The following is a 27,786-nucleotide window of genomic DNA, read 5'->3' as shown; positions in this document are numbered from 1 at the left end:
ATTACCTTACTAACTACAATTTTTGTCTTGTAATTTGGAATCAGTAACAAATTGTAAGTAATCTTCCCAGCACTGTCCACGGGATGGTGCAAAATCACACCTGCAAACACTGAGCCACAGCAACTCGTGTCCACATTGGCCAACTCTGTCTAAACCCCCTGCTGTTTAACATCTACATTGAGTCATGTCAGTTGCTTCATCTTTATGTTTTTGTCCTGTTTTATTTTTTCTTCTTTCACACATACAAGAAGCAATCCCCATTCCAATTGTTCAGAGATCTTTAATCCATCTTCAGATCGGCTTAATGCAGTGCGGCTCTAATAGGATCGCTGGTATTAACCTCTGGGACAATACCGCCAGCTGTCCAAGAGCCCCCTATTGGCCATGCTGAAGTACAGGGTAAGGGGGTGTGGTGGGGCAGAACGAAGAGAGACTGAGAAAGAAAGAGAGAGAGAGAGAGAGAGACAGAGACAGAGACAGAAGGATAGTGTGTTAGTGACTGGAAAGGGTGATGGGCTTTAGTAGTGACCAACGGTGGATTGACAAGTGCTTTTTCTTGGAGGGAACTTCATTATCACCTTTTCTACAACCTGCTCTACCTTCCTTCTGTTTTTTCTCTGCATGTCCGTTTCTTTTTGCCTTCTTGGAAGGTTTGTGCGTTCGGGTGTAAAAGGGTGTTTGTATGGCTGATTGAGCGGCCAGTGGACGTGTCACCATGGCGTTGGGTGCGGTGTGGAGCCGCGTTAAAAATGTGTGCCAACAGAACGGCCTCCTCATCTTATCAGTCTTGGCCGTGGTTATCGGATGCCTGCTGGGATTCTTCCTGCGCTCCAAACATCTCTCTGAGCAGGTTAGTTTTGGTTTCCCCCCACCTGTTGTAACCCCTACCAATAACGGTTTCCCTGCATTGACCCAACTTTCCTGCCATCTCACACACTAAATAGGGTTCTTTATTGGGATCAGTGGTTCCATAGAGAACCTTTAACATCCATGACACTTTTCCATTGCACAAAAGTTTCTTTATAGTGGAAAAATGTTCCTTAGATTTTAAAAATGTTCTTCACACGGAGATAAAATGGTTATTTTAAAAGCTGTTCACTGAAAGGTTCTGTGGGGAACCAAAATGGTCCCTCTATGGCATTTCTGCCAAAAATAAAAAATAAAAATATTGGAACCTCCAATATTTTCAAGAGTACATTTCATCCTCATTGGTTAATTGTAAAGATGAATTGTATAGCTGTAGTATGACAGCAGTTGGAGATCCAGCAAGTATTCTCATTGACATGATGCTCTTTTTTCCTTCTATATTGGCAGGGTTTTGGGGATTCAAAAATGCATTAAATATGCAAATCATAAAAATTATCTGAATATATAATTTTTTTAATTAGCATGTTTTAAATTTCTGAATTAGAAAAATAAATATATTTTAAGAAAATTTCTTCACTACTTATTACAATTTTTAAACTTTTGTCCACAAAATCATGTGGTGCAACCAACATCCCGAGAAAAAAAAACATTAAATAATATAATTACTGTGTGTCAATAAGTCTCTTAAAATATAATATAACTTTGCCTTTTTATAAGGCATGGTTGGTTCAGGATATAAAATATCATGTGGTGCAACGTCCCAAAAACTTAATGGTATTTGTGAAATAATAATACATGTTAGAGAGATACATTGAAAATATATATTTGTAAAAAAAAAAGTTTTTGAAATTAATTAAGATGTGTAGCCTACATTCAAATGCATTCAAGATGTACATATGTTGTTGTTTTTTACTTTGATGGTTATACCACATGACTTTTAAATGGAAACTTTCGTTGAAAATACTATAAAAAATTTTCAAAACCAAATGAAACCAAGATGAATACAAAGAACTTGGCAAATGATTTTTAAAAGATTTTCCTTTTTGTTTTCAATCCTTGCATATAGTGGTGAGGAGTGAGATCTTCTTCAAAGTAAATTGATCAATTTTGAGACCTCCAAGAGATCTGTAACTCCAGCTAAATTAAATATGGCACATTTTCTATAAAATTGAACAATAGTCTGTCTACATTAAGAAGAATGTTTGTAACCAAGCACATCCAAAAAATAAACTCCACATCTTTGTATAATGTTGGACCAGGAAATGCATGATACTCTAAGTCTATGACATGATATTGTATATTATATATTTAAAATAAAATAATAAAAAAAAAAAAACAACTGTTGCACATATTATTTTAGAATACTATCAATGCAAGACTTTTATCTATGACATATATAAAGTCTTTTCAACATCCGCCCAGATTACTATAAACAAAATCCAGATCATGGAATAGACCATCCGACACCCATTTAAAACACAGATTGTTCTGACATTTTTTTGGGGGGGGCAAGCAATTATAGTTGATAATAATACTCAGTTTTTATCAACTATTATTGGTACTCAATTATTAACACTGGTATGCATTTTAATAAAATTTCAAATAAATGCAGCCTTGGTGAGCACAAGAGACTTTTTACATTAAAAACTTCTATCAAGTATTTGCCAAAGGAAGTATATTACTCAGATAATAGCTAACCAGATGAATTTGATTTTGACAATTGAACTGAGTTGCAGTGCTCCACTATTTTCGATCAATCATTACACCCATGTAATGTTTAGCAATGAGCCCTGGCATCCGTGTCCGTTTAGATTACACCACATGGCAGCTTTACAGACTTTACAAGGCCCAAGTCAGGAATGGCAGTGGCAGATGTAGCGGCTCCATGCCAGCTGTTTTTATGTTAGCATTAGCAAGTAGCACAGGAGATGCACAGCCATTTGTCAGCATTGATCCTGATGATGCTTGGACGACGGCCCTGATCTAAGCTTCATATGTCCCTGGCCTCCTTAATGCAGGCCTTTAAGCGCTTTAACACCAGCACCATGTCTCTCTGCTCCCTTCAACACAATATGGTCTTCAATAAGTCTTTCTCTTGCTTAAGAACTCTTCTTAAGCAACTTTACTTCTTTGGGCAGCAGTTTTTTAAAATAGTACAGTCTCGAAGACATGACTATTATTGGGCAATAAACACGTTTGGATTATGAGAGCAATGTATTTTCATCAACTAAACAATGACATTAAATAGACTATAACATCCAAACAGTTGTGACACTTTTGCTAAAGGCATTTCAGTGCAAAACCCTGCATCTTATGGACTTATTTAAATATTTAAAAAGTTTTGCGAGTAAACGCAAAGTTTCTCAGGTGAACGCAAAAACATTTAATTATTTTTACACCAGTCTCATATTTTATAATGCTGTAATTCAACAAATGATGATCAAATGGAGATGAGTGTTATAATTGGACATGTCAATATGTTTGGTGTACAATAATTGGGTATGCTTTCAGCATTTTAAAGAGACAAAATGCTGTACAGTCCCTGTAGATTGTGGTAGTCTGCTGCTCCTCAGAACCTCCTCTGTGGGACTTATTATGAATCAAAGCATAAATGTTGTTTTGTTTTTTCTGAAGGAGGTGAAGTACTTCCAGTTCCCAGGGGAGTTACTGATGCGGATGTTGAAGATGCTCATCCTGCCTCTAGTGGTCTCCAGGTAAGAGATCCTTTTTGCAAGATTTTAACATAAATAACTTAGCCGTCAGCCACTGAATGAATCCGATACAATCAAGTGAGATAAGTGTCTGTATGTATTTCATTTCTGAAGTGGGATAGCATGAAGTTTGTGTTCAGAATTAGAGTTTATGATGTAAATCCAAACCATGTCCAAGGCCATATTTACCAATTATCAAAAGCCAATAGAGCTAATAAAATCCATTATAAAATCCAACAAATCCATTATAAGGAATGTCACATTCATCTTTGACATTATTTAGATGTTCTGATACATATTAATTTGGATGCTAAAAGATAATTACACCACTAGCAATTTTCATTTACACTTAGGATCTATATGAGGATAAATATACATAAAAAGTATCAAATCAGAATCAATCTTCCCCTTGTATTTACATGGCAGATGCTTTTACATAATAACTTATAGGACACTGCATTCAAGGTATACATTTTGTCATTTCATATACATCCTTGGAATCAAACCCATGATCTCGGTGTTGCAAGTGCCATGCTCTGCTGTTTAAGTTGCATATGTGGAACACAAAAGTTATTTTTGCAGAATGTCTGATTCCATACATTGAAAATTACATTGACAATCTCATGAAGTGGCTTGTGCACCTTCTTTCTCTGAAGTCATATAATATTGGTGTAAAACAGAGCAAAATTTAAATTATTATGCACTTTTACCCTTGCACCTCTACATGTATAATGCCAAGTTTGATGTCAGTGTCATTGTTTATTACGTATCTTATGATGGTATGTTTTGCATTTATGGCAGACTTCCACAATTTCATGTCATCTAAAGGCTTATTTATAGATATGGCAGCCAAAATACAAATAACTCATACTGTATATAATGTTTTTTTTTTTTTTTATGTCAGTATGCTCATTACACAATTTTTATTATGTAAACCAACAACATTAAAATTTAGCTTTCTGTACTTCATGATAGAATATCTAAACAAGCATACAAAAATGCTATTCAGGGATTGACTTCAGTTATTATAATAACTACAGTTATTCAATTCTGCAGTGTTATAAGTTAAAGGTAACGAAAGACACAAGAATGCAGTTTAACAGATACTTAACTTGAAATTTATCCTGTCCATACAGTGCAATCGTCCATACATCAGCATCAGAGTACATATGCATAATGTATGGAAAGGCTGGGTTTTAATATTAAAAATACTCTTATTTCAGTGTTGTTTTTAATTTTTTGCATATTTCAGCTAAGAGTTTGCTTTGCACGTTCAGTTTAACAGCATCAGGTTAAAGGGATAGTTCACCCAAAAATGAAAATGTGATGTTTATCTGCTTACCCCCAGCGCATCCAAGATGCAGGTGACTTTGTTTCTTCAGTAGAACACAAATGATGATTTTTAACTCCAACCGTTGCCGTCTGTCAGTCAAATAATAATGCGAGTGAATGGGAACACAATTTATAAGAGTCAAAAAAACATGCACAGACAAATCCAAATTAAACTCTGTGGCTCATGACGACACATTGATGTTCTAAGACATGAAACGATCGGTTTATGCAAGAAACCGAACAGTATTTATATCATTTTTTACCTCTAATACACCACTATGTCCAACTGCGTTCAGCACTCTGTTAGTGAGGTCTGATCGCGCTCTGACAATGGAAGTGATGTCTCGCGCATATACTTCAATGAGTACTGTCAGAGCGCGATCAGACCTCACTAACCGAGTGCTGAACGCAGTTGGACATAGTGGTGTATTAGAGGTAAAAAATGATATAAATACTGTTCGGTTTCTTGGCGCTCCGAACCGCTGATTCGACACAAAAGATTCATAACGCTCCGATGCTTCCTAAAGCAGTGTTTTAAAATTGGCCATCACTATATAAGTCATTATTTTGTTTTTTTTGCCGCACCAAAAATATTCTCGTCGCTTTATAATATTAATATTGAACCATTGTACTCACATGAACCGATTTAAATATGTTTTTAGTACATTAATGGATCTTGAGAGAGGAAATGTCATTGCTCCCTATGCAGGCTTCACTGAGCCATCGGATGTCAACAAAAATATCTTAATTTGTGTTTCGAAGATTAACGGAGGTCTACTTGGATATTGGTAGGGACGTATACTACCAATTCTATCCCCTTGCTTAGAATGTAGTCAATTTGGACGACTTTATGGAGGTATAAGTCACTTTCATTGTATAGAAACATTATGAAACCTTATGAGACATTATGAAAAAAAACTGTTGTTTTCCACAGAAGAAAAAAATAAATTCATACAGTTTTGGAACAACATGAGAGTGAGTAAATGATAACCGAATATTAATTTTTGGGTGAACTAACCCTCTAAAACATGAAATAGGTGAATGGACAACTGCCAGTATAGGTATATAAGGATTCAACAGCCACTGTCCACATTCTGTCTGTGAAAGATTTATAACTTACAACCCCACATGCTGGGTGTGCAACTTGCCTTTTCTGGTGCAGCAAAGTCTTAAGAGGAAGTTAATTGTCACTCCACACACATACCTCCGTCTGGGTCAGTGTTCCAGATGCCCAGAGGTACACAAACACACACACAGTCCAGGGAGTCATTACGTGCAGGTCAGGGTTGTTAATTATCTCTAATCTGAGGAAGCTAAGGACCAACTGCACATGCATAGTAGCCAAGACCTCTTCTATCAGGCACTTCCAAAAGCAAAATGGCCGGTGACTATATATATATACTAGTTAATGTTGACCTAAATGCTAGAGCTTTAACTGTAGTAAGCAGCATATTGATTTAAGAATGAAAAGCAGAATGACACATTTGCAACTGAACTGGCTCTCTTATGAGAACCTTCATCACATAGAGCATTGCAGATTCAAGATGCTGTTGAATGGTCTGCCAATGCCATGGCTGGTTTAAAGTAAATAAAAATGACATATTAATCAAATGGTATGCTAGGGCTTAGGGCCCAAAGCAGGGTCTGCGTACTGTCCTCATTTCAACGCCATCTGCCTACCGGCAAGAGCGGAAACCAGATTATCTGATGAGCGCACTAGTCACAATCAAAGGCAGCCATGCACTTTCTTATTATCCCTGTGTGCATTTCAGTACGAAGCTGATCTTTAATCAATGGCCATGCAGACACAACCGTAGGGACGCAGAACAGTTTCAGAAGGTCACATGAAGGGATTGTGCATTGAATTGAAGGTAGTTTAGGATATGACATGTGATGTAGATCACTGGTCTAGGCAATTACAGGATAGACGCTTTAAATGTATTGACTTTAATAACATGGCACTTTTTTAGTCCCGATCAAGTCCAAATCTCCATTTCCAGTCGTTCTGAGTTTACATTTTAATACATAGACTAGATGCAGGGCAGATAATCCTCTCTATGTTAAAAAGTCTGCTTTAAGACATCTTTCCAATTTTCATGTTGGATGCTGTTGTCATTGCGCAATGATTGCATCTATATGGAGAAAATCAATCGACCTTTTGCAAGATTAAAGCATGTCTTTTTTTTCAGCTCAGCTGCATCTCATATGGTGGCAGATTGATGAGATCTTTGAGATTATGCTCCTTAAAGCTAAAATGTGCATGTTGTGTGCGTGTGTGTGTGTGTGTGTGTGTGTGTGTGTGTGTGTGTGTGTGTGTGTGTGTGTGTGTGTGTGTGTGTTTGTGTGTGTGTTTCTTTTAGTTTTAAAATACATTCTCCTCAGTGTTATGTGGTGGTGTGAAGACAAAACGCTCCCTTTGTATTTGTTGTTTTTTGATGTCCAATGTAAAGCCATGTTCCAGCTATATTTGATGATTGAATGGGGGTGAATGGCTCTTAATTCAGGTTAAATGGCACTTAAAATAATCAATTCAACTTACACTATGAACAAGAAACCAATATTATAATATTTTTTGTATGATTATGTAAACTTAAAATGAATGCTAAGGAGTATCAAAGTCTCAAGCTTTTATGCGTTTTTAACATTTAGGCTTCGAAAATTATATCTACAATAATATTAATAAATATTTTGTTTATTTCATGTTTACGTTTTGATTTAGTTCGTTTTGAATCATATGTGACCAATTGTGATGATTTCATCACAGTCATTTGCCTCAGTAATTAGTGATTTACACATCAATCTCATGTTTACTTGTTTGTCTGTTTATTTTATTTTTGTACTGCTGATTATTTTTAAAATATGGATTCATTACTTAACTGAAATAAAATAAAATATAAAAAACTGCTATTTAACTTTAAGTTATTTAACTAAAATAACGAAAACTAAAACTGGAATAAAAATCATTAAAAACTGTATTTATGTCATGACAACTCCCAGAATGTTTGGCATGGTAATGGATATTACAATGCTGATATGTTTGGTCTTGGAGGAATAGATCTGCTACGCTGCTGCTGCTGCTGCGGAGCAAGTACAAAACTACTGCCAATACATACACGACACGCTGCCGTGAGCAAGACAAGCTGCTGCTGTACAATATAGCATACATCAATTACCCGTGGAGCTGGGGCAGGTGGAGGGTTTCTGAAAGCGCGCTGCAACTGCTACAGCAAATGCTGACCAAGTATTTGAAGGTTGAGCAACGAGCTCATTGGCTACTGATACAGCAGATCCCAAACAGCTGTGTCCTATAGAGAATGATGTGATTGCAAGCAGATTGAGCAAAGGACCTATTAGACTGCGCATCAAGGGCCCTATTTTAACGATCTAAGTGCACGACGCAAAAGCACTTAGGGTGTGTCCAAATCCACTTTTGCTAGTTTAAAATGGTCGGCACACCCGGCGCATGGTCTAAAAGGGTTGTCCCTAGTCTCTTAAGTGTTAAGAGTAATGGGTGTGTTTTGGGCATAACGTGCAATAAACCAATCAGAGTCTCATCTCCCATTCCCTTTAAAAGCCAGTTGCGCTCGCGCCTTGGCGGATTCGCTATTTACATGCTGAAATTTGCAAGCGGAAAAACTGAACGTTTCTCTAGCGAGGAAATCTGCTCGTGCGCAAAGTTAAAGCGTGCGAGCAACACAAGCCGGATTCCACCAAAGCATTTTTATCTTTAATAATAATAATCTTTTACGTTGTAATCCTTTTATTTTTAATATTTGGCATGTTTGTGTGCTGCTGCGCGTCCCTGTGTGTGTAATAAGCAGAGTGTACACGCATTGTGCACCCGTATATAGGCGCATATTACTAACTCGTTCTTTAAATAAAAAATAAAAAAATAATAATAATATTGCACCATTGACTTTAGACCAGGTTTCAGTGGGTCAGTGACGCAGTTGTTTTCAGTTGCTTCAAAGTAGCAACACGCCAACAATGCGCCTGAACACACCTCGTTTTCAGACCAGCACGCCCATGGGCACACAAATGGGCGCAAATGCTTTTGCTATTTAAACAATGTGGTGCAGGATGTGAAAATGATAACTACGTTGGGATGAAACTAGCAAAAAACACTTGCGTTGCACATGTATCTGTATGATAGGGCCCTTAGAGTTTCATGACAGAACTTTCTATAGATAATTTAAAAAAAAAACTACTAAAAATGACAAAAACAACAAAATGACAACTTTAACTAAAATTCAAATGAAATATGAAATTTAAAAAAATAATAAAATTGATTCAAAATATTAATAAACTATAATAGTATCTCAATGATACTAAAATAACACTGGATCTGAGCACATTTTCATGCGATTCACCCACGAGTGTTCCTGCTATATATGTCTGTGTACTATATATGTCCCACCTGAGAAATATGGCACCCAAGTGACCTCAGTGGGGTAAAGGCCTAGGCATAGAGACTTTATCTGGACTTTCCCATCTCCAGGCAGGATTAGGGTAAAGCTCTTGTAAAACAGAGGTGCTTCAAAGCTCCAGATGGTCTGGAAGTCCTGCTGCCAGCCTATAGCTGGAACACACGCAGGGTCAGACAGCAAGGGGCTTAAGATGCATGTACTGTACATACACGAATTACATATATTAGTGCCTGCCTGCGCACAACCAACACACAATACTATAAAAGGGAACGGGTATGGATTATTACACACTGCACAACACTATAGAGTGATTAAAGTTAAAATACTCACTGTTTCAATAGTATAGCTACAAGTCATGAGCAATACAGAACATTAATGGTAACAGTAAATGTTACCATGATTTTAGCGTGAAGAAAATCTAAACTTTTCCGTGTAAAGTTCCAATTTTATAACTTCACAGCCATGACAATGTAACTCCTAAAATGACTGAATTTTACAAATAAAAAGTTTTAACAGAAGAATTTATGTAAGTGCTTTTATAAAATGATGGGCTTCATATTTCTGCTTTTAAATCCTTCAAAAATGGGCCTTGTTCAAATAATTTTTGTGATGATGCCGCAAATGCTGTTGAATGAGCTTAACTTTAATATGTGCTTCTGTTCTTATTGTGAACAATTATTCCATGCACATTATTGTGAAAAAAACAAAATTTTTTTGGTAATCTATTTGCCAATATAATGCTGTTTTAATATAAAGTTAATGAAGGGAAATAAATGGAGCCACCCACTGAATTTTTTATTAGTGGAGCTCATGTAATGACATTTTAAACCTCTAAATCTATATATTACATGAATAATACTTCAATATTTGTGGCTTCTTGAGGAAAGGTGTGCCTACTTTTTCAAACAACCACACCTTTTTTCTTTCAGATGAGGAGTGGACCATTGTGTATGGAAGTCAGTTTTTCAATAAGAAGAAAGAAATTTGCAATGTGAGATTTCACATTTTCACATTTGGGAGACATTTCAAATTTTAAGAGCCCTTGAGAAAACAACATAGCTTTTTCTATTATACACCATTTAGTAGTCAGGTTAGTAGCATTGCTAGTTTTGGTTAGTTACTCACCAGCAGTGGTTCTCTCATATGACAGCAAAGATTTCATTACTAACCAACTCCTTTCATTGTCTCTGTATGCAGATGAGATAATTCTGGCTTTTATGTCTCATAATTTTAGTTGGTTGTACAATACAGTAGGCAAGCGTTTTCCAAATTTGCTTTTAGAGAATTGTTTATTTAAAGATAATGAATTCAGGTCATGGGACATTGATAGGTTAATTGCTCTTCCATTAATGGATAAAATAATGCAGGAGCAAATGAAGAATAGAATCATTAGATAATCTATGGATTTTTATGATTGAGTATTGAATCAACTATTATTTAAACAAGCCTCTCAAAGTCAAGTTTGTTTTACTTTGATCAGGAACTCATTCAAGCTGAAATAGCTCTGTGTATGTCAGTGATAAAGCTCTTCTGAATCAGTGTCTGACATTTGAGATGGAGGCTACAGCTTTTAGTAGCTCTGAACACGTGCTCAGTTTCATTGCCAAACAGTTCAAGGAACTAGGATGTCTGCACGGTTATGGAATGATGTCTGACACATTAAATGGTTTGCAGAATCCAAAGAAATGGTGCCTAGGTGACAAAAAGTTATTACTTGTCGCTGCTTTTCTTGTCATATCATGTCTTATTTATCTCCTTAATGTCATCATCCATTCCAGTTCCCTGCATGAGCTGGTTTAAAGTAATATGCATAACCTGACCAGCATAGAGGGAGATTCCCTGTGTCAAATTCCATGTGAATAAATGACAGTAATGACTATAGAAACTACCTGAAGTGGCTATAGTAAACTCTGTTGAGCTTAACTTACATTGTAAAGCCTAATGTCTTTCTGTTCTGCTCTGAATTACCATCATGTGCCTGGTATGGAATATATCAAATGTATTGAAGACGTATCTGAGGACATCACACAGATCAAACATCTGTATCAAAGACTAACTGTATGAAACTCTCACAGCTGAAGGAGGCAAAAAAATATGTTTCTTTTCTATAAATCAGATCTTTATTGAGTCGCTGATGAGAGTGTAATCACTCCTCTAGTTAAAGGTGCTCTAAGTGATGTCACGCGTTTTTAGGCCAAAACATTTTTTGTCACATGCAGCAAACATCTCCTCACTATCCGCTAGCTGCCTGTCCCCTGAACACACTGTAAAAAAACACGGTCTCTGTAGTCGCCACAAGCTCCTAAAATGGCAACAAAAACTACCTGGTGCAGCCTGGACCACAAAACATAATAAACATGCTCCAGCCAATAACCGACAAGAATGATTTTAAATGCGCGTTCATGACTGTTTCAGGAAGCACGGAGGGGAGGGGGAGGAGGAGGAGGAGGGAGGGTCTAGCTAGCCTCTGTTTTGTTTGACAACACTTTGAACGTCAACAGGAAGTGACTCCGCCCAGGATCGCTTAGAGCACCTTTAATAGAAAAATCCTAAAGGAATGACAGATTCAGTGAAGTCTGTGGCATGTTTTTAAGCTTTGTCTGTCTCTTTTAGTTATCTATGGAGGTACATGATATGCTATATGTCTGTTTTTGGGCGTTGACATCTGATGGTCTTGTTTGTGTTCAAAAATATATTTAAGCATGGTCAATTTAAAAATTAAATCAATTAGCCACTGCGATATTTTGAGTGTACGTATATAAAATGTAGAGCACTTGCAAGAATTATTGCAAATACTTTTTTTTTTCCTTTGTTCAACTGAGAGTAATTTTCTGTATTCCTTAAAAATTATGTTTTTCTCTCTCATTTCTTCAGTTTGATGTCTGGTTTGGCAGCACTAGATGCTAAGTGCTCCAGTCGACTGGGCATCATGACAATTTCTTATTATCTGTGGACGACCTTTGTGGCTGTGGTGGTGGGCATTGTCATGGTCATCATCATCCACCCGGGTGGAGCTGCCCAGAAAGAAGACTCAGAGGACAGCGGGAAGCCCATCATGAGCTCAGCTGATGCTCTACTGGACCTTATCCGGTAAGCCTGTGCTATTGTGTATCTGTGATCAATGTTTTTCATATGTATCACATTACTTTTACCTAATTGGGCATTAGAAACGTCCATAAATCACGTCAGCCTATCGTATATTTGCTGACTATGCTAAGGCAATTATTGCACAGGCTTCTAGAGAAATTTGCTGTTATTTCTCAGTGGTAGAATATAAAGGGTTGCACATGCATTCTCACCTGTCAAGGCTTTGAACTGCCTGTTAAACCTTGTGAGTAAAGCTCATGATAAGCCAGTTAGTGTTTGCTTGAGTAAATGGGGATGAAGCTTGCCCCAGTGACATTGTGTCGCTGTTTTAGTTGGTCAGTGGAACAGTTAGTCAGGAACTTTTCACAAACAGGTACTGTGTCAAAAAGGACTACAGGAAACCCATGTATAGATACAGATTAACATTCCTTCAACCATGCTTGCCTGTTGAGGTTAGGTAGTCCTCATAAGTCAGGAGGGGAAAGACAGACCAAGGTCTTGACATTCCTTCCACAGTGCTTGACTATTGAAGTTTAGTTATTTAGTCATTTAGGTAGTTAGTGTCATAGAGTTTCCAATATGAGTGACAGTTACCTTTACCTCTAAGCACCTAACGGACAGAAGACACTATAACTGCCATACCACTTCCAAAATGTGTGCTAGATTCTTTAGTGCTTCCCTTCCTTAGCTGCACAGCTTCAAAACACGGCCCACAAGTCCACCACTTTTTGTGGTAATAAGGTTTATCGGCCAACAGGGAGTCATTTCAGACACAGCAGATGATCATGTTTAAAAGTCTAGACTTTAATCATGTGAAATGTATACAGAACGTGCATGGCCTTGACACTTGTTTCATTTGTTTCTGGTGCATATTGTTTGAATGCACACTTTTACCTTCCAGCATGCACAACATTTCAGATTACAATATAAACATAAAACAGGAATTTATCCAAACTAATAAATTAATCACTAAATCATTTCCGGTTACACTTTATTTTAAGGTGTCCATGTTACAGTGTAATTATACATTTAACAGGATTGCCAACTTTTGAGTTTAGCTTAGGGGTGAAAATTTTGCCTTTTTTAACAACAACAACAACACAAAAACCTCGCATCACAATAAGTGTATTGTATTGCCAAAACTAAACAGAATTTCATTTAGTTTAGTCACAACATGTTACAATGTTTACATGGTACAATAACTGGTAGCCTACTGTTTTTATTAGTGCTTGACCCAAATTTCACAATTTTAATTCATAAGCTTGCGATATGATTCCGATATTGATTCAAGATTGTTTCATTTGGATAAATATCAGGTACAGTAGCTACATGAAAAAATCTCACAACTAATGCTGTAAACATACAGGGATTTTATGTATGTAAGGATAAAATTACCAATTCAAATTAATAATAGTTAACTTAGACGTGTAAATCTGCTTTACGTGCACAAATATTATGTTTCATAATGACATCTAAAGATCTTCGGTGATCGTCTTGCAGGTGGGTTTCAGCAGCTTATATACAGTGACCTTGCACGGTGTGGAGAAAATATGATTGGTATAGACTGGTCCAATCAGGAGGTTGCAGGTCTTCAGGTTTTGGTTTAATTAAAGTCACCTTGTCAATATGTGTGTTTGACTTATTGCGGTGCTGTGCAGACCGAATGGCGAATGACATCAAAATACCTCTCGCTATTCTTGATGTCAGACAAATGGCAAATGGTCTGTGCAGCACGTCGGCTTTTTTAATTTGGTGTGAGGATTACTTGGGCAACGTGAGACAAAGCCTGAAAGCGTGTTTCACGCCAAATGCATGAGATTTGGCAACCCTGCATTTACATACTGAGCGATATCAATTAACAACACTTAGGGTTAGTGTTACAGTTATGTAATTCTGAATAATTTACTGTTATTACTACAGTAAGTACATGTAACATTATGTAACGAGGACACAAATAAAGGGTAACCCTTTATTTTAAGGTGACATAGTTACACGTTATGTACTTACTATAGTAATAACAATAAATTATGCATAAATACAAGTAACTAAACCTAAATCAAACCCTAACGGTAACTGTTACCGATTTCCATATTACTTAAAACACATCCATTACTACTCATTTCATTCTCCATCACAAATTTCCACTACATTCGTGTTACTTTACGTGTTTACATTAGTTGATGTGTAGTCCTCATAGGTCAGGACGGGAAAGACAGCCCCAGAACATTCCTTAGCCATGCTTGACTGTTAAACATAAATCTCACTATACATAAAGTCAATTGCATGTTTATTACCAGTCATAATTCATTTATTTCAGCCTGAATGTCTGTAGAGATGTCAAAGTATAGTGGCTGTGATGTTGAGGGATCAGGAGAGCTTAGACGTGGCTCAGTTTAGGGTTGGCTGAGGACTAAGGAATAGGGAATTTCTGCCCCACCTGTCGCCTATGCAGCGTGACAGAGCATGACCCCATGTCATTGGAGTGTGTGGTGAAGACTGGAGCCTAAACTGATTACTGATCTGAGCCTGAGACCATATGGCCTTTATTGAGGCGATGAAAGAGGAGGAAACTATTTACATACAGCCACAAGATTAGCTCAGTTTATTAACGGTGCATTTCAAAGTCTTAGACAGGTAGACTTAGAGAGGTATTAAATTAGCATGTGACTTTAGTGACCTCCAGTGATAGGCTATTTGAACTGCTGTTTTCTGGGTCCCTCTGTGTTAACTAGACAGTGTGTTGATAAGCAAACTAAAACTTGGATTAGGATTAGTTGACTGTGTGTGTCACAATATGCACTATTTTGCAATGCTCTTAAAAGGTCCCATGGCATGAAAATTTCACTTTATGAGGTTTTTAACATTGATATGAGTTCCCCTAGCCTGCATATGGTCCACCAGTGGCTAGAAAAGGTGATGGGTGTAAACCGAGCCCTGGGTAAATTGAGAAAATGAAAGCTCAGACGGCCCAGTCTGGAATCTTCCCTATAAGTCGTCATACGGGGAAAGGTTACCTCCCCTTTCTCTGCTTTGCCCGCCCATGAGAAACTGAGCTTCTACCTTGAGATTCGAGCACAATATTTTTTTCAAAGCATAGCATCAAGTGTGTGTGTGTGTGTGTGTGTGTGTGTGTGTGTGTGTGTGAATAATACACACACTGCAATGTGAGTGTTGTACATTTCTTTGTTGTTTGGATAACCGTTCTGCTGTTGGTGTAATGGAGCACGCGATATCCACATTTCCAGATTGCAGAGCTTGATGTAATTGTAATATGAAAGACTGTAAAAACCTTTAAGATTTATGAAATATAAAATATATAAACAAATAAAGAATGTTGGCATGGTAGCACATTTTCCACAAAGGCACCTATCCGAAAAGGAATTTGTAATAATGGCAGAGGTCTGACTAATTTAGTTGCGCTGGTTAGTGTTTATAGCTAATAATTATATATATATAATATATATATACGATAGCAAATCAGAGCAACATGAAAAGCAAACAATGTAGGCTAGCATTAGCTACATGATAATAACTGTAACAGCATACATAAACCAACTAAAGTAGGCTACCGTATCCAGACACAATGTTTTAAACTAACCATTCGGAGACGTCCTGCTGTAGCCGCTTCATCCAGTGCTTGAAAGCTAAACATCCACCGTCAACATTAGCGCATGGTCCCGTGGCCGCGAGCTGGTTAAGGCCACACCCACCCTCCACCTTGCCCCGCCTCTCTCGTCCTCATTAGCATTTAAAGCTACGGACCCAGAAACGGCACGTCCTGAGGAAAGCTCATTGTGGGACTGGCTTGTAGTGGCTGAAATTCTGCACCAAGGCTGAATTTCGGGAAAGAGACTTCAGATACAGTACTAGGGACCACTTAGGCCTATATAAAAGCATCCAAAATGTAGCATGTCATAGGACCTTTAATGTATTTTGTGGGTGATGGGAAGAGCATATGCATAAGCCGTTATGCCAACAATTGGACATCACAGGCATTCACAGTTCTGTCTACCAGATAGACCAGCACCAAATCAGTATATAATCTCAATAAACCAGTTTGGTATTTTCAGCAGAAAAAAAATCTGAATGCATGTGAATAATCTGTGTAAGCATTAATATTCATTATAATGTTTATAAAAAAAAATTCTTTCCTCCATCAGCAACATGTTCCCAGCCAACTTGGTCCAAGCAACTTTTCAACAAGTGAGTTTTTATGTTTTTCCATTAGTTTCATGCTCTGTGCCTTATTAACTAATATTACATTTTTGTGCCTTTGTTCCTATCAGTTGGTATTGTGCAGCTCATTTCCCTTATTACATAAACTGCTCACTTGAAAAATCTTTAAACACATTAAATTAGGAACTCTTATATATATAAAATCTTTATTGATCTCAAAATGAAAATCCATTTTTAATACTGTAAATTACAATGTTGTGATGACTGAATTTACTTTTGAAAAGAATGATTTTAGCTTTTAAGTGTTTTATTTAATTTATTTAGACAAAATGGTTAAGAATTGTAATATCAGCTATTTACTATCATTATCGGCCATAACATGTATAATTTTAATATACGTGCATGTGTAATGTTGAAAATATCCCTGCATGTGTTCTATACCTTTGGTATTGTATATCTTTGCATTACTGTGATTTTTGCTGTGAATTTGTTTTATGTCATCTTAATTATGAATTACAATTGAATTGTAGTATCGCACGAAAAGCATCCCTATCATGAAGCCTAAACCCACCATCAGTCAGGACATACAAGAGATCACCACAAAACGGGTCTTCATTTATGGAATCCAAGATGACAATGGCACAGACATCCAGAACTTCTCCCTTGACCTGACGCCACCTCCCGATGTGGTCTTCCGAACGCTTCCTGGCACCAGTGAAGGCATGAATGTCCTGGGTATCGTGATCTTCTCAGCTACTATGGGTGAGCTGTAGCATCAACATCTGGAATTCCACAGCTTAATCCAGTCTGTTTTATAAATACTCAAGTATTCTCGTCATTTAGGTATCATGCTTGGAAGAATGGGACCAAATGGCAGCGCTCTCGTCAACTTCTGTCAGAGTCTGAATGAAGCTGTGCTGAAAATTGTGGCCATTGTTATATGGTAAAGACAAGCATGATCCCAAAACATACATATGACAATAAACTAAATAATTAGAGCCGCTACATAGAGAGTTATGTAGATCACCAAATTGTGCCTGAAAATTTGATTTTTTTTTTTTCATTTAATTTTTGAGAAATGTATTAAGCATTTAATTTATTTTTTTGTTTTTTACAAAGTGAAAGTTACTGTTTTCTTTTATTTTTAGTAATTTATTTTATTTTATTTTATTTATTTTTTTTAAGTTGGGCATTTGAATATTTATTCAAGATCACAAGCATTTCAAAAAGCTAACAACGTAATTTTAAGGCTCTCCGATGTAAACACTATAAAGGGCAGATTCACTATGAATGAAAATTGCGCTAAATTGCGCTATTATTGCACTAGTTTAGCACCCGATTCACTACAGGAATAATGTACTGTAGATCAGGCAACGGCACAAACACGCCCATAAAATATTAGGTAAATTTTAGTCTCATTTAACTAAAACTATGATATTCTTGTTCAAAATACCCTTTCTTTTATACACGACTGTTGCCATGATCACTAGGCCGACTCAAACATCTCTTTTATATAACCTAGACTACATGAAATGAAATGCACCGGGCAACGTGTGAATGAAGCTCAATCTATAATGAGCTAATTTACATAGAAAAGAGACATGTTTGTGTGAAAGGAATATCAATGACTTCATTTAAAGAGGCCATATTGGGCCCTTTTACAAAGTCTTGATTTTGTTCTTTGGGTCTATTAGAATAGGTTTTTATGTTTGAATGTTCAAAAAATATATATATAATTTTTCATCGCCTTTGTGGTGTTAACCCCACATTGCAGTGCAAAACTTGTACAGTGTGAAACAATGCAGTGTTAGAATGTTACAGCTAGACAGACAACCAATCTTGTACTCATATTTGCCTGCTTTGGACAGTCACAGAAACATTATGTATTGTGTATAAACAGTAAATTCAGCGTTTGAGGGAGAAAATGTCAAACGCTGACAGAAAACGTGGCAATTTGAGTGAAAAAGAGACCATTTCATTCTTACCTTTATAGCAGTGTTAAAGGTGCTGTATGCGATTTCTCAAATTCGTTGTTGGACATTGTTGATATTTGAAATCAACCCAAACAAACCCACCCCTCTCTTCATTGCTCCGCCTCCAAAACTCACACTCCAATCCTAACCACCCTGCTCCGAGTCTCGAACCCCAGCCCGATCGCTGCTGGCATGCAAGGCGAGTGCACTGACAATAACGCTAAACACCTAATTTCCTAGCGGTCATCAGTGTGCAGTAGTTTAAATGCAAAACTCTCACTATCTGGCCACTGTTACACACGCAATGCGAGTGGAAGTCTGTTTATCACAGCTGACGCACAACAAAATACTTCACGAAAAATAAAACACAGATGATGAACGAATGACAAGGAAGCACAAAAAATGAACGTGTTAATCGCCAACAGAACAGCAGCTCCAGACAATCAAAACCCAGTGTTACTCACATGTGAAGCGGAATCAAAGCAGCCTCCGCGTCTGTTTTCAGACCTTCCCACTTAGCTCTGGAAAGCTTTTCTAATATAAACGCGGGTCCTAAAACGCTTACCCAGTCATAAACCTTCATTCCAGTGATATTCTCTTGAGCTCTTTTGTATTGTGTCCCATCTCTCGTTCTGCAGTTTTTTTTTTTTCTTATTTTCAAATCTCCCTCTTGCTCGTTCTGTGCTCGACTGTCATACGCCCCCTAATGCTTATTGGTTAGACGATTGTTGTTGGTATCAGCCCGACTAACTTCCAAACAGTGTATTTGAAATAATACTGAGCCCACCTTTAAAGCCATGTAAACAGGTAGCGTGCTTCGTTTATCCAATCAATGACACTGCAAATATGCAAATAAGAACGTTAACCCAGGGTTTAGGAATGTACAGTGTGAAACGTTAGCTTATGAATACCAAGGATTAATTGTTAACCCTGGGTAAATTATGAGCAGTGTGAAACTTGAAGCAAGAAAACCCAGGATTCCATTTACCTGGGGTTTAGAATGACCCAGGGTTAACTATTTCAAGTGTGAAAAGCCCTAGAGTCTCTTGGACATGGCGATAAACACACTACTAACACAATTAAACCAGGCCGCACCCCCTTTTTTGCATATGCCTTGGGCAGGAATTATTTATTGATGAATACTGTGATATGTTCGTTACCGGAAGAAAACTTAAGACTACAATCAAGGCGTTTCAGGGAGTTCAGAAACAATTCTTACTGTTATAGGGAATAAGTCCCTTAGGGATGGAATTTGTGGTCTTGATTTGCAGACCTTTTTCATGCTCAAACAGATACATAACACACTAAAGAAAGTTGAACATTTCAAAAAGCAGAATAGGTCATCTTTAAATACTGAATATCCAGGGCAGTTTCAGCACTGCACCCAGTATTTGCACCTACATACCATGTGCAAAAGTGGTGAATTTAGTGAATCCCTAATGCTGTCTGTTTCTGACGCAACACTGCAGGTACTTCCCGTTTGGTATTGTGTTTCTGGTGGCTGGAAAGATCTTGGAAATGGATGACCCCTCGGCTATGGGGAAGAAACTGGGCTTCTATGCCATCACTGTGGTCATGGGGCTGGTGCTTCATGGCCTGTTCATCCTGCCTTCCATGTATTTCTTCATTACGAAAAAGAGCCCCATTGTCTACATCCGAGGGATTTTACAGGCCCTTCTCATCTCATTAGCTACTTCATCCAGGTAAGAGTACAGTACCTTTATGCAAATTCATATTTTGAGCTAGGCCCTGCTGGATTATAATAAGCTAAAGGCTGGAAAACACTATATGGGACTTTTCATATCTGAACAGATTTTAAAGGTCCCGTTCTTCGTGATCCCATGTTTCAAACTTTAGTTAGTGTGTAATGTTGTTGTTAGAGTATAAATAAAATCTGTAAAATTTTAAAGCTCAAAGTTCAATGCCAAGTGAGATATTTTATTTAACAGAAGTCGCCTACATCGAACGGCCAGTTTGGACTACATCCCTCTACTTCCTTCTTTAATGACGTCACTAAAACAGTTTTTTGACTAACCTCCGCCCACAGGAATACACAAGAGTTGCGTTTGTAGAGTGTGTTTGTCGCCATGTCGTCGAAAACGCTGTTATTTTCATCCCGCAGTCCAATCACCGGGTCTGATTCCGGCTCAGATTGATAGGGTAAAATTAAAGACATGTTTACAATAACACTGAGCGCGTGCATCTCCACGTTATGGTAAGAGGCGTGACCTTTCCGGGCAAGATGCGCTAAACTGCTGTCGAATCACAACACAGGAACCGCTGGCACAATCAGAACTCGTTACGTATTTCTGAAGGAGGGACTTCATAGAACAAGGAAGTCATCAGCCCGTTTTTATGACAGTGGAAACAGCGGTATACAGATAAGTAAATTATGTGAAAAATACAGTTTTTTTACACGCGAAACATGAACACATGTTATATTGCACACTATAAACACAATCAAAGCTTCAAAAAAACACGAAAAACGGGACCTTTAAAACACTAGGCTACCATACACTAAACTACAAATCTGGGCAAATGTTGTAGTGAATTTCCAGCCTTGAGCTGAAAATAGCACAAATGTAAACCACAAACTTTGATGCACTTCCGTTCTACTACAGCTCTGCCACACTGCCTATCACCTTTAAGTGCCTCCTGGAGAACAACCACATCGACCGTCGCATCATTCGCTTCGTGCTTCCTGTGGGTGCTACTATCAACATGGACGGCACTGCGCTATATGAGGCCGTGGCAGCCATCTTTATCGCTCAAGTCAACAACTATGAGCTGGACTTTGGGCAGATCATCACCATCAGGTAAACCTCATCTCAACACATTTATTAAATGGCTATGCTCCTATTCATCTTGACTTTTTGTCTGAATATCAACAGGGAGAGCTATTCCATCTGAACAGTTTTCATTATAATTAATTATATAGACATTAATAATTCCATTAATTATATGTACATTTCAAACATCATAATCTGTAAGGCCAAATTAGTGGAATCACTTAATTTATTCATATATGAATATGATGTAACTTATTCAATTTATATAAAGTATAAATACATTTATTCATATTAAATGTATTATTTAATATACACTACCAGCCAAAAGTTTTAAATTACGATTTTTTTTTAAGTTGTTTAAAGAATTCTCTTATGCTCCCCTTTACCAAAGATGCATTTATTTGATCAAAAATAAAGTAGAAACAGTAATTGTGAAATATTATTACAAATTAAAATATTCTAAAATGTAATTTATTCCTGTGATGGTAAAGCTGAATTTTCAGCATCATTACTCCAGTCTTCAGTGTCACATGATCCTTCAGAAATCATTCTAATATGCTGATTTGCTGCTCTAGAAACATTTATTATTATTATCAATGTTGAAAACAGTTGTGCTGTTTTTCTTTTCTTTTCTTTTTTTCTTTTTTTTTTTTTTTGTGGAAACAGTGATTCACTATACCAATACATTTTTGGGAAAGTAGGATATTTAAAAAAAAAAAGAAAAAAAGAAAAGAAATTAATACTTTTATTCAGCAAAAACACATAAAAAGTGACAGTAAAGACAGACATGTGTAATGATTTCTATTTCAAATACTGTTTTTTAAACTTTCTTTTCATCGAGCCCCAGAAAAAATCATGATTTTCATGAATATAAGTATTAATTCCAACATTGATAATAATAAGAACCATTAACTATAATATAGTATCTATAATAATAGAGCACAAATTCAGTATATTAAAATGATTTCTGAAGGATCATGTGACACTGAGTAATAATGCTGAAAATTCAGCTTTGATCACAGGAATAAATTACATTTTAAAATTAAAATAGAAAACAGTTATTTTAAATTGTAATAATATTTCACAATATTACATTGTTTACTGTATTTTTGATTTTAAAAAAATGGAGCCTTGGAGAGCATAAGAGACTTCTTTCTAAACTAATACTATATTATATTAAAAATATTCATGTAATTATATAGAGTAATTCAGATGTATCTTTGATTGGATTCTGTTATTTGATTTATCTGTCATTATTCAACTTAAATACTTGTTCCATGTGTAATAAATAAATAAATACATAAATTTACATTAATTTAAAGAAAATTTGAATGATTATACATTAATGGCAAATCATTATAATAAATTAAAAATATATTTTATACAGTCAAACCAAAATGTATTCAGATACCTTGAACATTTCATTCATTAATACAGTTTATTCACTATAGTTTAAAAAAATAGCAATAAAATATGACTAGATCTCAGAGTTAAACTGTGTCAGAAAAAAATAATCTTAATTATGTCAGATAACACTTAAGCAAATCAAAGTGTCTGAATAATTTTTGGTTCCAAATGTTTATCAATTTTACTGCTAGTCTATTGTATGAAGAATTGTTGGGTATAATATGTCACAGTTTACTTCATTTTGCTATCCTCACTTACATAAATGAACTATAGTGTCCTGCACCCACTAGTAAAAATATACCAAAAATATCAAAAACGTCTGAATAATTTTTGGTTTGACTGTATATCCTGCAAAAATCAGATGACAGATCTTATATAGTAAAATTAGTAAAATTACCTTTGACATCAAGTTAATTCACAGATCAGGTATCAGTAAGTTCTTACTCAAGGATTATATGTTTTTGCTTCTTACTTCAGCATCACTGCTACAGCAGCCAGTATCGGTGCTGCCGGCATTCCACAGGCCGGTCTGGTGACCATGGTGATAGTGTTAACCTCAGTGGGACTTCCTACAGATGACATCACTCTAATTATTGCTGTGGATTGGGCCCTGTAAGAAATTTCTCTCTTTCATTCATTTCTGAAATGGTTTTATTTCAGAGTGTTTTCTGAATTTCTGATTGTACTTGTGTATTTGTTAGGGATCGTTTCAGGACGATGGTGAACGTGATGGGTGATGCTCTGGCCACAGGAATCATGGCACACATATGCAGAAAAGACTTTGTGAAGGAGGGTGAGGAGGTGAGAATAGGTTTAAAGAGGTTCTTATATATAATAAAGGCCCTGTTATACTCAGGGCAAAGTTCTTTTTTGTTCTTCACTTAGTGGTAAAAAGAACTTCGAAATACCTTTGCAGTGATACAGTGAATATCCCAATGCTGCCCACAATGATGATTGTGGTGTTTAGATGAATATGTAAATATGTGCTGCATGTTTTCCACTCAATAACAAAATAAACACAACAAAAAGTAGAGCGTTGAGAAAACAGCAGTTAAGAAAGCATCTAATCATAGCGATGTGGATATGTTTTCACCAGCTCTACAAATCATCACTCCAGTCATGTCATGTTTATTAGTGCAATAGTGTGCAACAGTGCCCTTCCACTTTTTCACCTGTGTTGGTTCCAGAAGTATTTTTTCCATTCATTTCTCCCACAGGGATTTCAAAAAAAGTCTTTGTTATGCCATGAACTAAACCAATCAGCTACGAGGTGAATCATAACATTATAAACTTTCATTTGAAGCAAAAAAGTATTTGAAAATTGGACAAAAATACTAAGGTGCAAGACTGTGTACTTAACAGCTTTAGTGAAGGAAAGAACTACAATCCCATGAAGCATTACGAACAGCATTATCAAATTAAAAAACGATGGAGAAACAAAGCTACTCATTTACAAATGATGATTATATATATAAAAACAATATATTTTAAGTTTAAAATATGCAAAATATGCTTATATATGTCATGTTTCAGTTTGTGTTTGGACTTTTTTGTTTGTATTTCAGTCAGTTCCTTTGTTCACTTTCCCACCACTCCTTTGTTTCTATGGTTACCATCAATGAGTTCATTTGTCCCAGCTGTGTCTGATTCATTTATCTTGTTAGCTCCCCTGTTTGTTCTTGTATTTAAACCCTGTGTTTCGTTCAGATCTCTGTCTGTCCTTGTCGTCATAACGCTGGCTGTTCTGTTCCCAAGTTTCGTTGAGTGTTTTATAAAGTTTGAGTTTGTTTAATAAAAAAAGCTGCTGCACCAAGATCCAGACGACTTTCATTTGTGCTGCAACCAGCAGCCCAGACAATATATTGAAATGTTTTGTGAGTGTAGTGAGACTGACTCAATTATGCACTGTAAACTCTAATGCTCAAAATAATTAATTGGTTTGAGTAGGACAAACTTAAATTAAACAAATTAGTTTAGTCAAATCAACTTTCATGAGTATTTAGAACTTTCTTTTTCCTTCAGGTTCACAGAACTGATATATTTTAAGTAAACTGAACTTCTTCATTGTTTTGAGTTTTATGAATTTATTTATTTTAATTTAGACTAACTTAAGTTTAACTTAAACTCGGCTGGGATTTCTATTTCCCAGCATGCTTTGCCCATGGCACTCGAAAGGGAGAGTAAATGCTAAAATTAAGTGTTATATAATGTTTTTTGTGCAAGATTAATGTTAAGTGGGAGATTTAGTAGTGATTAATGTTTTGTTATGTTAATTTAGAAGAGTTTCTGTTCATGTGGGTTTTTGGAGAGTTACCATCAAGAGAGGTTTGAGAGCAAGTATGTTAAATGCTTTATATTGCTGTACTCATTCAGCAAGTGCTAAACCATGTTATTAACATGTTTGCAAATTAGCATTTTCTGAATTAGCTTGTTACAGCTAGCTAAGTTTATGCTAAAAAATATTTACATTGAGGTTATATGATAATTTTAATTTAAATGTATGAATTAGTGTACTCATTCTCATTTTAATTGTTCTTAACTTGAAATGTTTGAGTACAAAATAAAAATCTGCTAGTTGCTTACTTTGCTCTTAACTTACAAATCTTGAAGCAACTGATTGCCTCAAATTATTTGAGTTTTGCCAACTTATTCAGGTTTACAGTGTGCCATTCACAGTGCTTCATGGGATCTTAAGAGATCTTTTGGCACGTTTTGCTTGTTTCAACTCTGATTGGTGGAATTTTCTGTACAGCATCGGAGCTAATGTAGTTTTCACCACAAATTATCCTGTTAAACATGACTATTTTAAAACTAAGTTAAAATAATGTGGACTGACGGCTTCAGCAGAAGCAAATACTATCAGTTAACAACCTTGTAGTTCACTGTACAGCTGTCTTTAAAGGTTTATAAGTTATCGTTAAAAATCAAGTTCCCTATGGAGAAAATTAAATGAAGTTTTTACTTCTGGAAACTGACTGTTGCACTCTATATATTGCTTTAAAGCAGTGGTCTCCAAACCTGCTCCTGGAGAGCTACCTTCCTGAAGACTTCAGTTCCAACCCTGCTTCAGCACACCTAGCTGAAATTTTTAAGTAACTCTGAACACCTTGATTATCTGGTTCAGGTGTGTTTGATTGGGGTTGGAGCTCAACTCTGCTGGATGGTAGCTCAACAGGCGCAGTTACGTTACTCCAGTTTAGAATTACAACTTAAAGGAACACTCCACTCTTTTGGAAAATAGGCTCTTTTTCCAACTCCCCTAGAGTTAAACAGTTGAGTTTTACCGTTTTCGAATCCATTCAGCCGATCTCCGAAGAGTCAAGTTTTAAATATGAAAAATATCAAAACTCTTTGGCCGCCATACCGCCATACCCGGAGATCAGCTGAATGAATGAAAATGGTAAAACTCAACTGTTTAACTCTAGGGGAGTTGGAAAATTAGCCTATTTTCAAAAAAAGCGGAGTGTTCCTTTAAGTCTTTTTCCACCATTGACAAGATTTTCCACACAACAAGATTTACGACACAATGCTTCCACGTCATTTACCGGCCATCTGTGTTTTCACTGTTATACAGGGAACGCTGTTAGCTGTTATGCATCTTCAGATATAGTATACCATCTCCGGATCCAAAAAACTGTGAAGAAGAAGATCTGGATCTTTTTAATGGATATCAAAGGAGGAGAGGCTTGACTACACTGAATAAACTGCTTTTGTAGCTTATCATTTAATGAATCGACAGCCCATCGGCTAATCTTCAACATGTTTGTCCTTAAACAAACTTTAAACCTATTCTCAAACACAACTTTCGATTGATCTATTTTCAGAGTTTACACCGAAAAAATAAGAGAACAATTGCGCAACAGGTGATTCAGTTTATGGCACTTCTCAATCATTTCTATGGTATCCGCAAACAGTCATTGACTGTCACAAATCTCCGAACGAAATTCAATAACGTCAAGGCTGCAATGTGATTGGTTATCAAGGCACACATGATCCAAGTTAGCCATTTTGCTTTCTCCAATGGTAGAGCCATGGACCCTTGTATCTCCTAATAATAAGGTTTCCACATCAAAGAAGGTGGAGGCTATTATGTAACTGTCATGGACCAATGGTAGTTTGTTTGTACAGTGTTTACCAGCTGGAGCAAACTTTGGCAAACAGTTTCTAATTCCCAAAGCAAACTGATGTCACGGCAGTTTGTTCTCTGATTTTGCTTAAAGTATATTGGGGCCTTATGCATGCACCTGATGCCCATTTCACTCAGCAGTAGCTATAAAATGATGATTTTGTCTTCTCTTTACAGATTCCTCTCATCTGTGAGACCAAGCCTATGATCAGCATCCAGCAGATGATGTCCTATCAGAAAAACGGCTGCTTCCAGCCCCCTCCGACAGGCCCCATGAGGAAACTCGAGCACCTGTCACCTGACGTGACCCGTCTAATGCAGCTGGAAGAGGGCATCAAGCCCACCGATAAGAAGAAGTCCCCTCACCTGTCTCCACACCATTACAAAAGAGACCATAAAGACAAAGACCATTGTACCATTGACATGAACGGTCTGGAGACCAATGTCTAGACTCATTCAGAGACCAAAACAAAGCTGCAAGATGCCAGCCGTTCTGTTTCTCTACCTTTGGATTTTGAGCACGTGTGAATGTAGGGAATCTGAAGCGATCAGGGCCGTAAATCTTTGGACCTGCTATGGGGATTTTCTGAACCCTGTTGACCCCCAGATGGCTGAGCGTCTCATTGAAACGTGTGGAGAAAGATCGGTGTATGTATGAGTGCTGTTGTTATTGTGTCCTTTCCATGTGACCTACAGGAGAGAAGAACAACTATCTTAATGGACAGCTTGTCTGTGGAATTTGGATATGTGTTGTTTTATTCCAGTATATTATGCTGCTGAGATCGTCTTATCTTTTTTTATTTATTTTTTTCAAAGCTTTGTCTGTCTTTCACTAACAGAGAGAGAGAAAAAAACTGTCCCCTGAAGAAAATGTAACCACCAGTGATCACA

General features: G+C 36.7%; 1 protein-coding gene across 1 annotated transcript; it reads left to right on the top strand.

The window, feature by feature from the left end:
• slc1a7a (solute carrier family 1 member 7a) lies at positions 1-27,786 on the top strand. The gene is made up of 11 exons (XM_048164489.1): positions 1-850; positions 3,502-3,581; positions 12,212-12,427; positions 16,585-16,627; positions 17,131-17,362; positions 17,444-17,543; positions 20,043-20,276; positions 21,195-21,389; positions 23,247-23,381; positions 23,471-23,570; positions 27,073-27,786. Exons 1-11 carry the CDS (start codon positions 716-718, stop codon positions 27,343-27,345), a joined length of 1,743 nt encoding a protein of 580 aa, XP_048020446.1. The 5' UTR covers positions 1-715; the 3' UTR covers positions 27,346-27,786.

This window comes from Megalobrama amblycephala, linkage group LG17 (genome assembly GCF_018812025.1).
Source record: "Megalobrama amblycephala isolate DHTTF-2021 linkage group LG17, ASM1881202v1, whole genome shotgun sequence".
NCBI lineage: Eukaryota > Metazoa > Chordata > Actinopteri > Cypriniformes > Xenocyprididae > Megalobrama > Megalobrama amblycephala.
The sequence above is the reverse complement of the archived record's forward strand: the minus strand, read 5'-3'. Positions and strand labels throughout refer to the sequence as shown.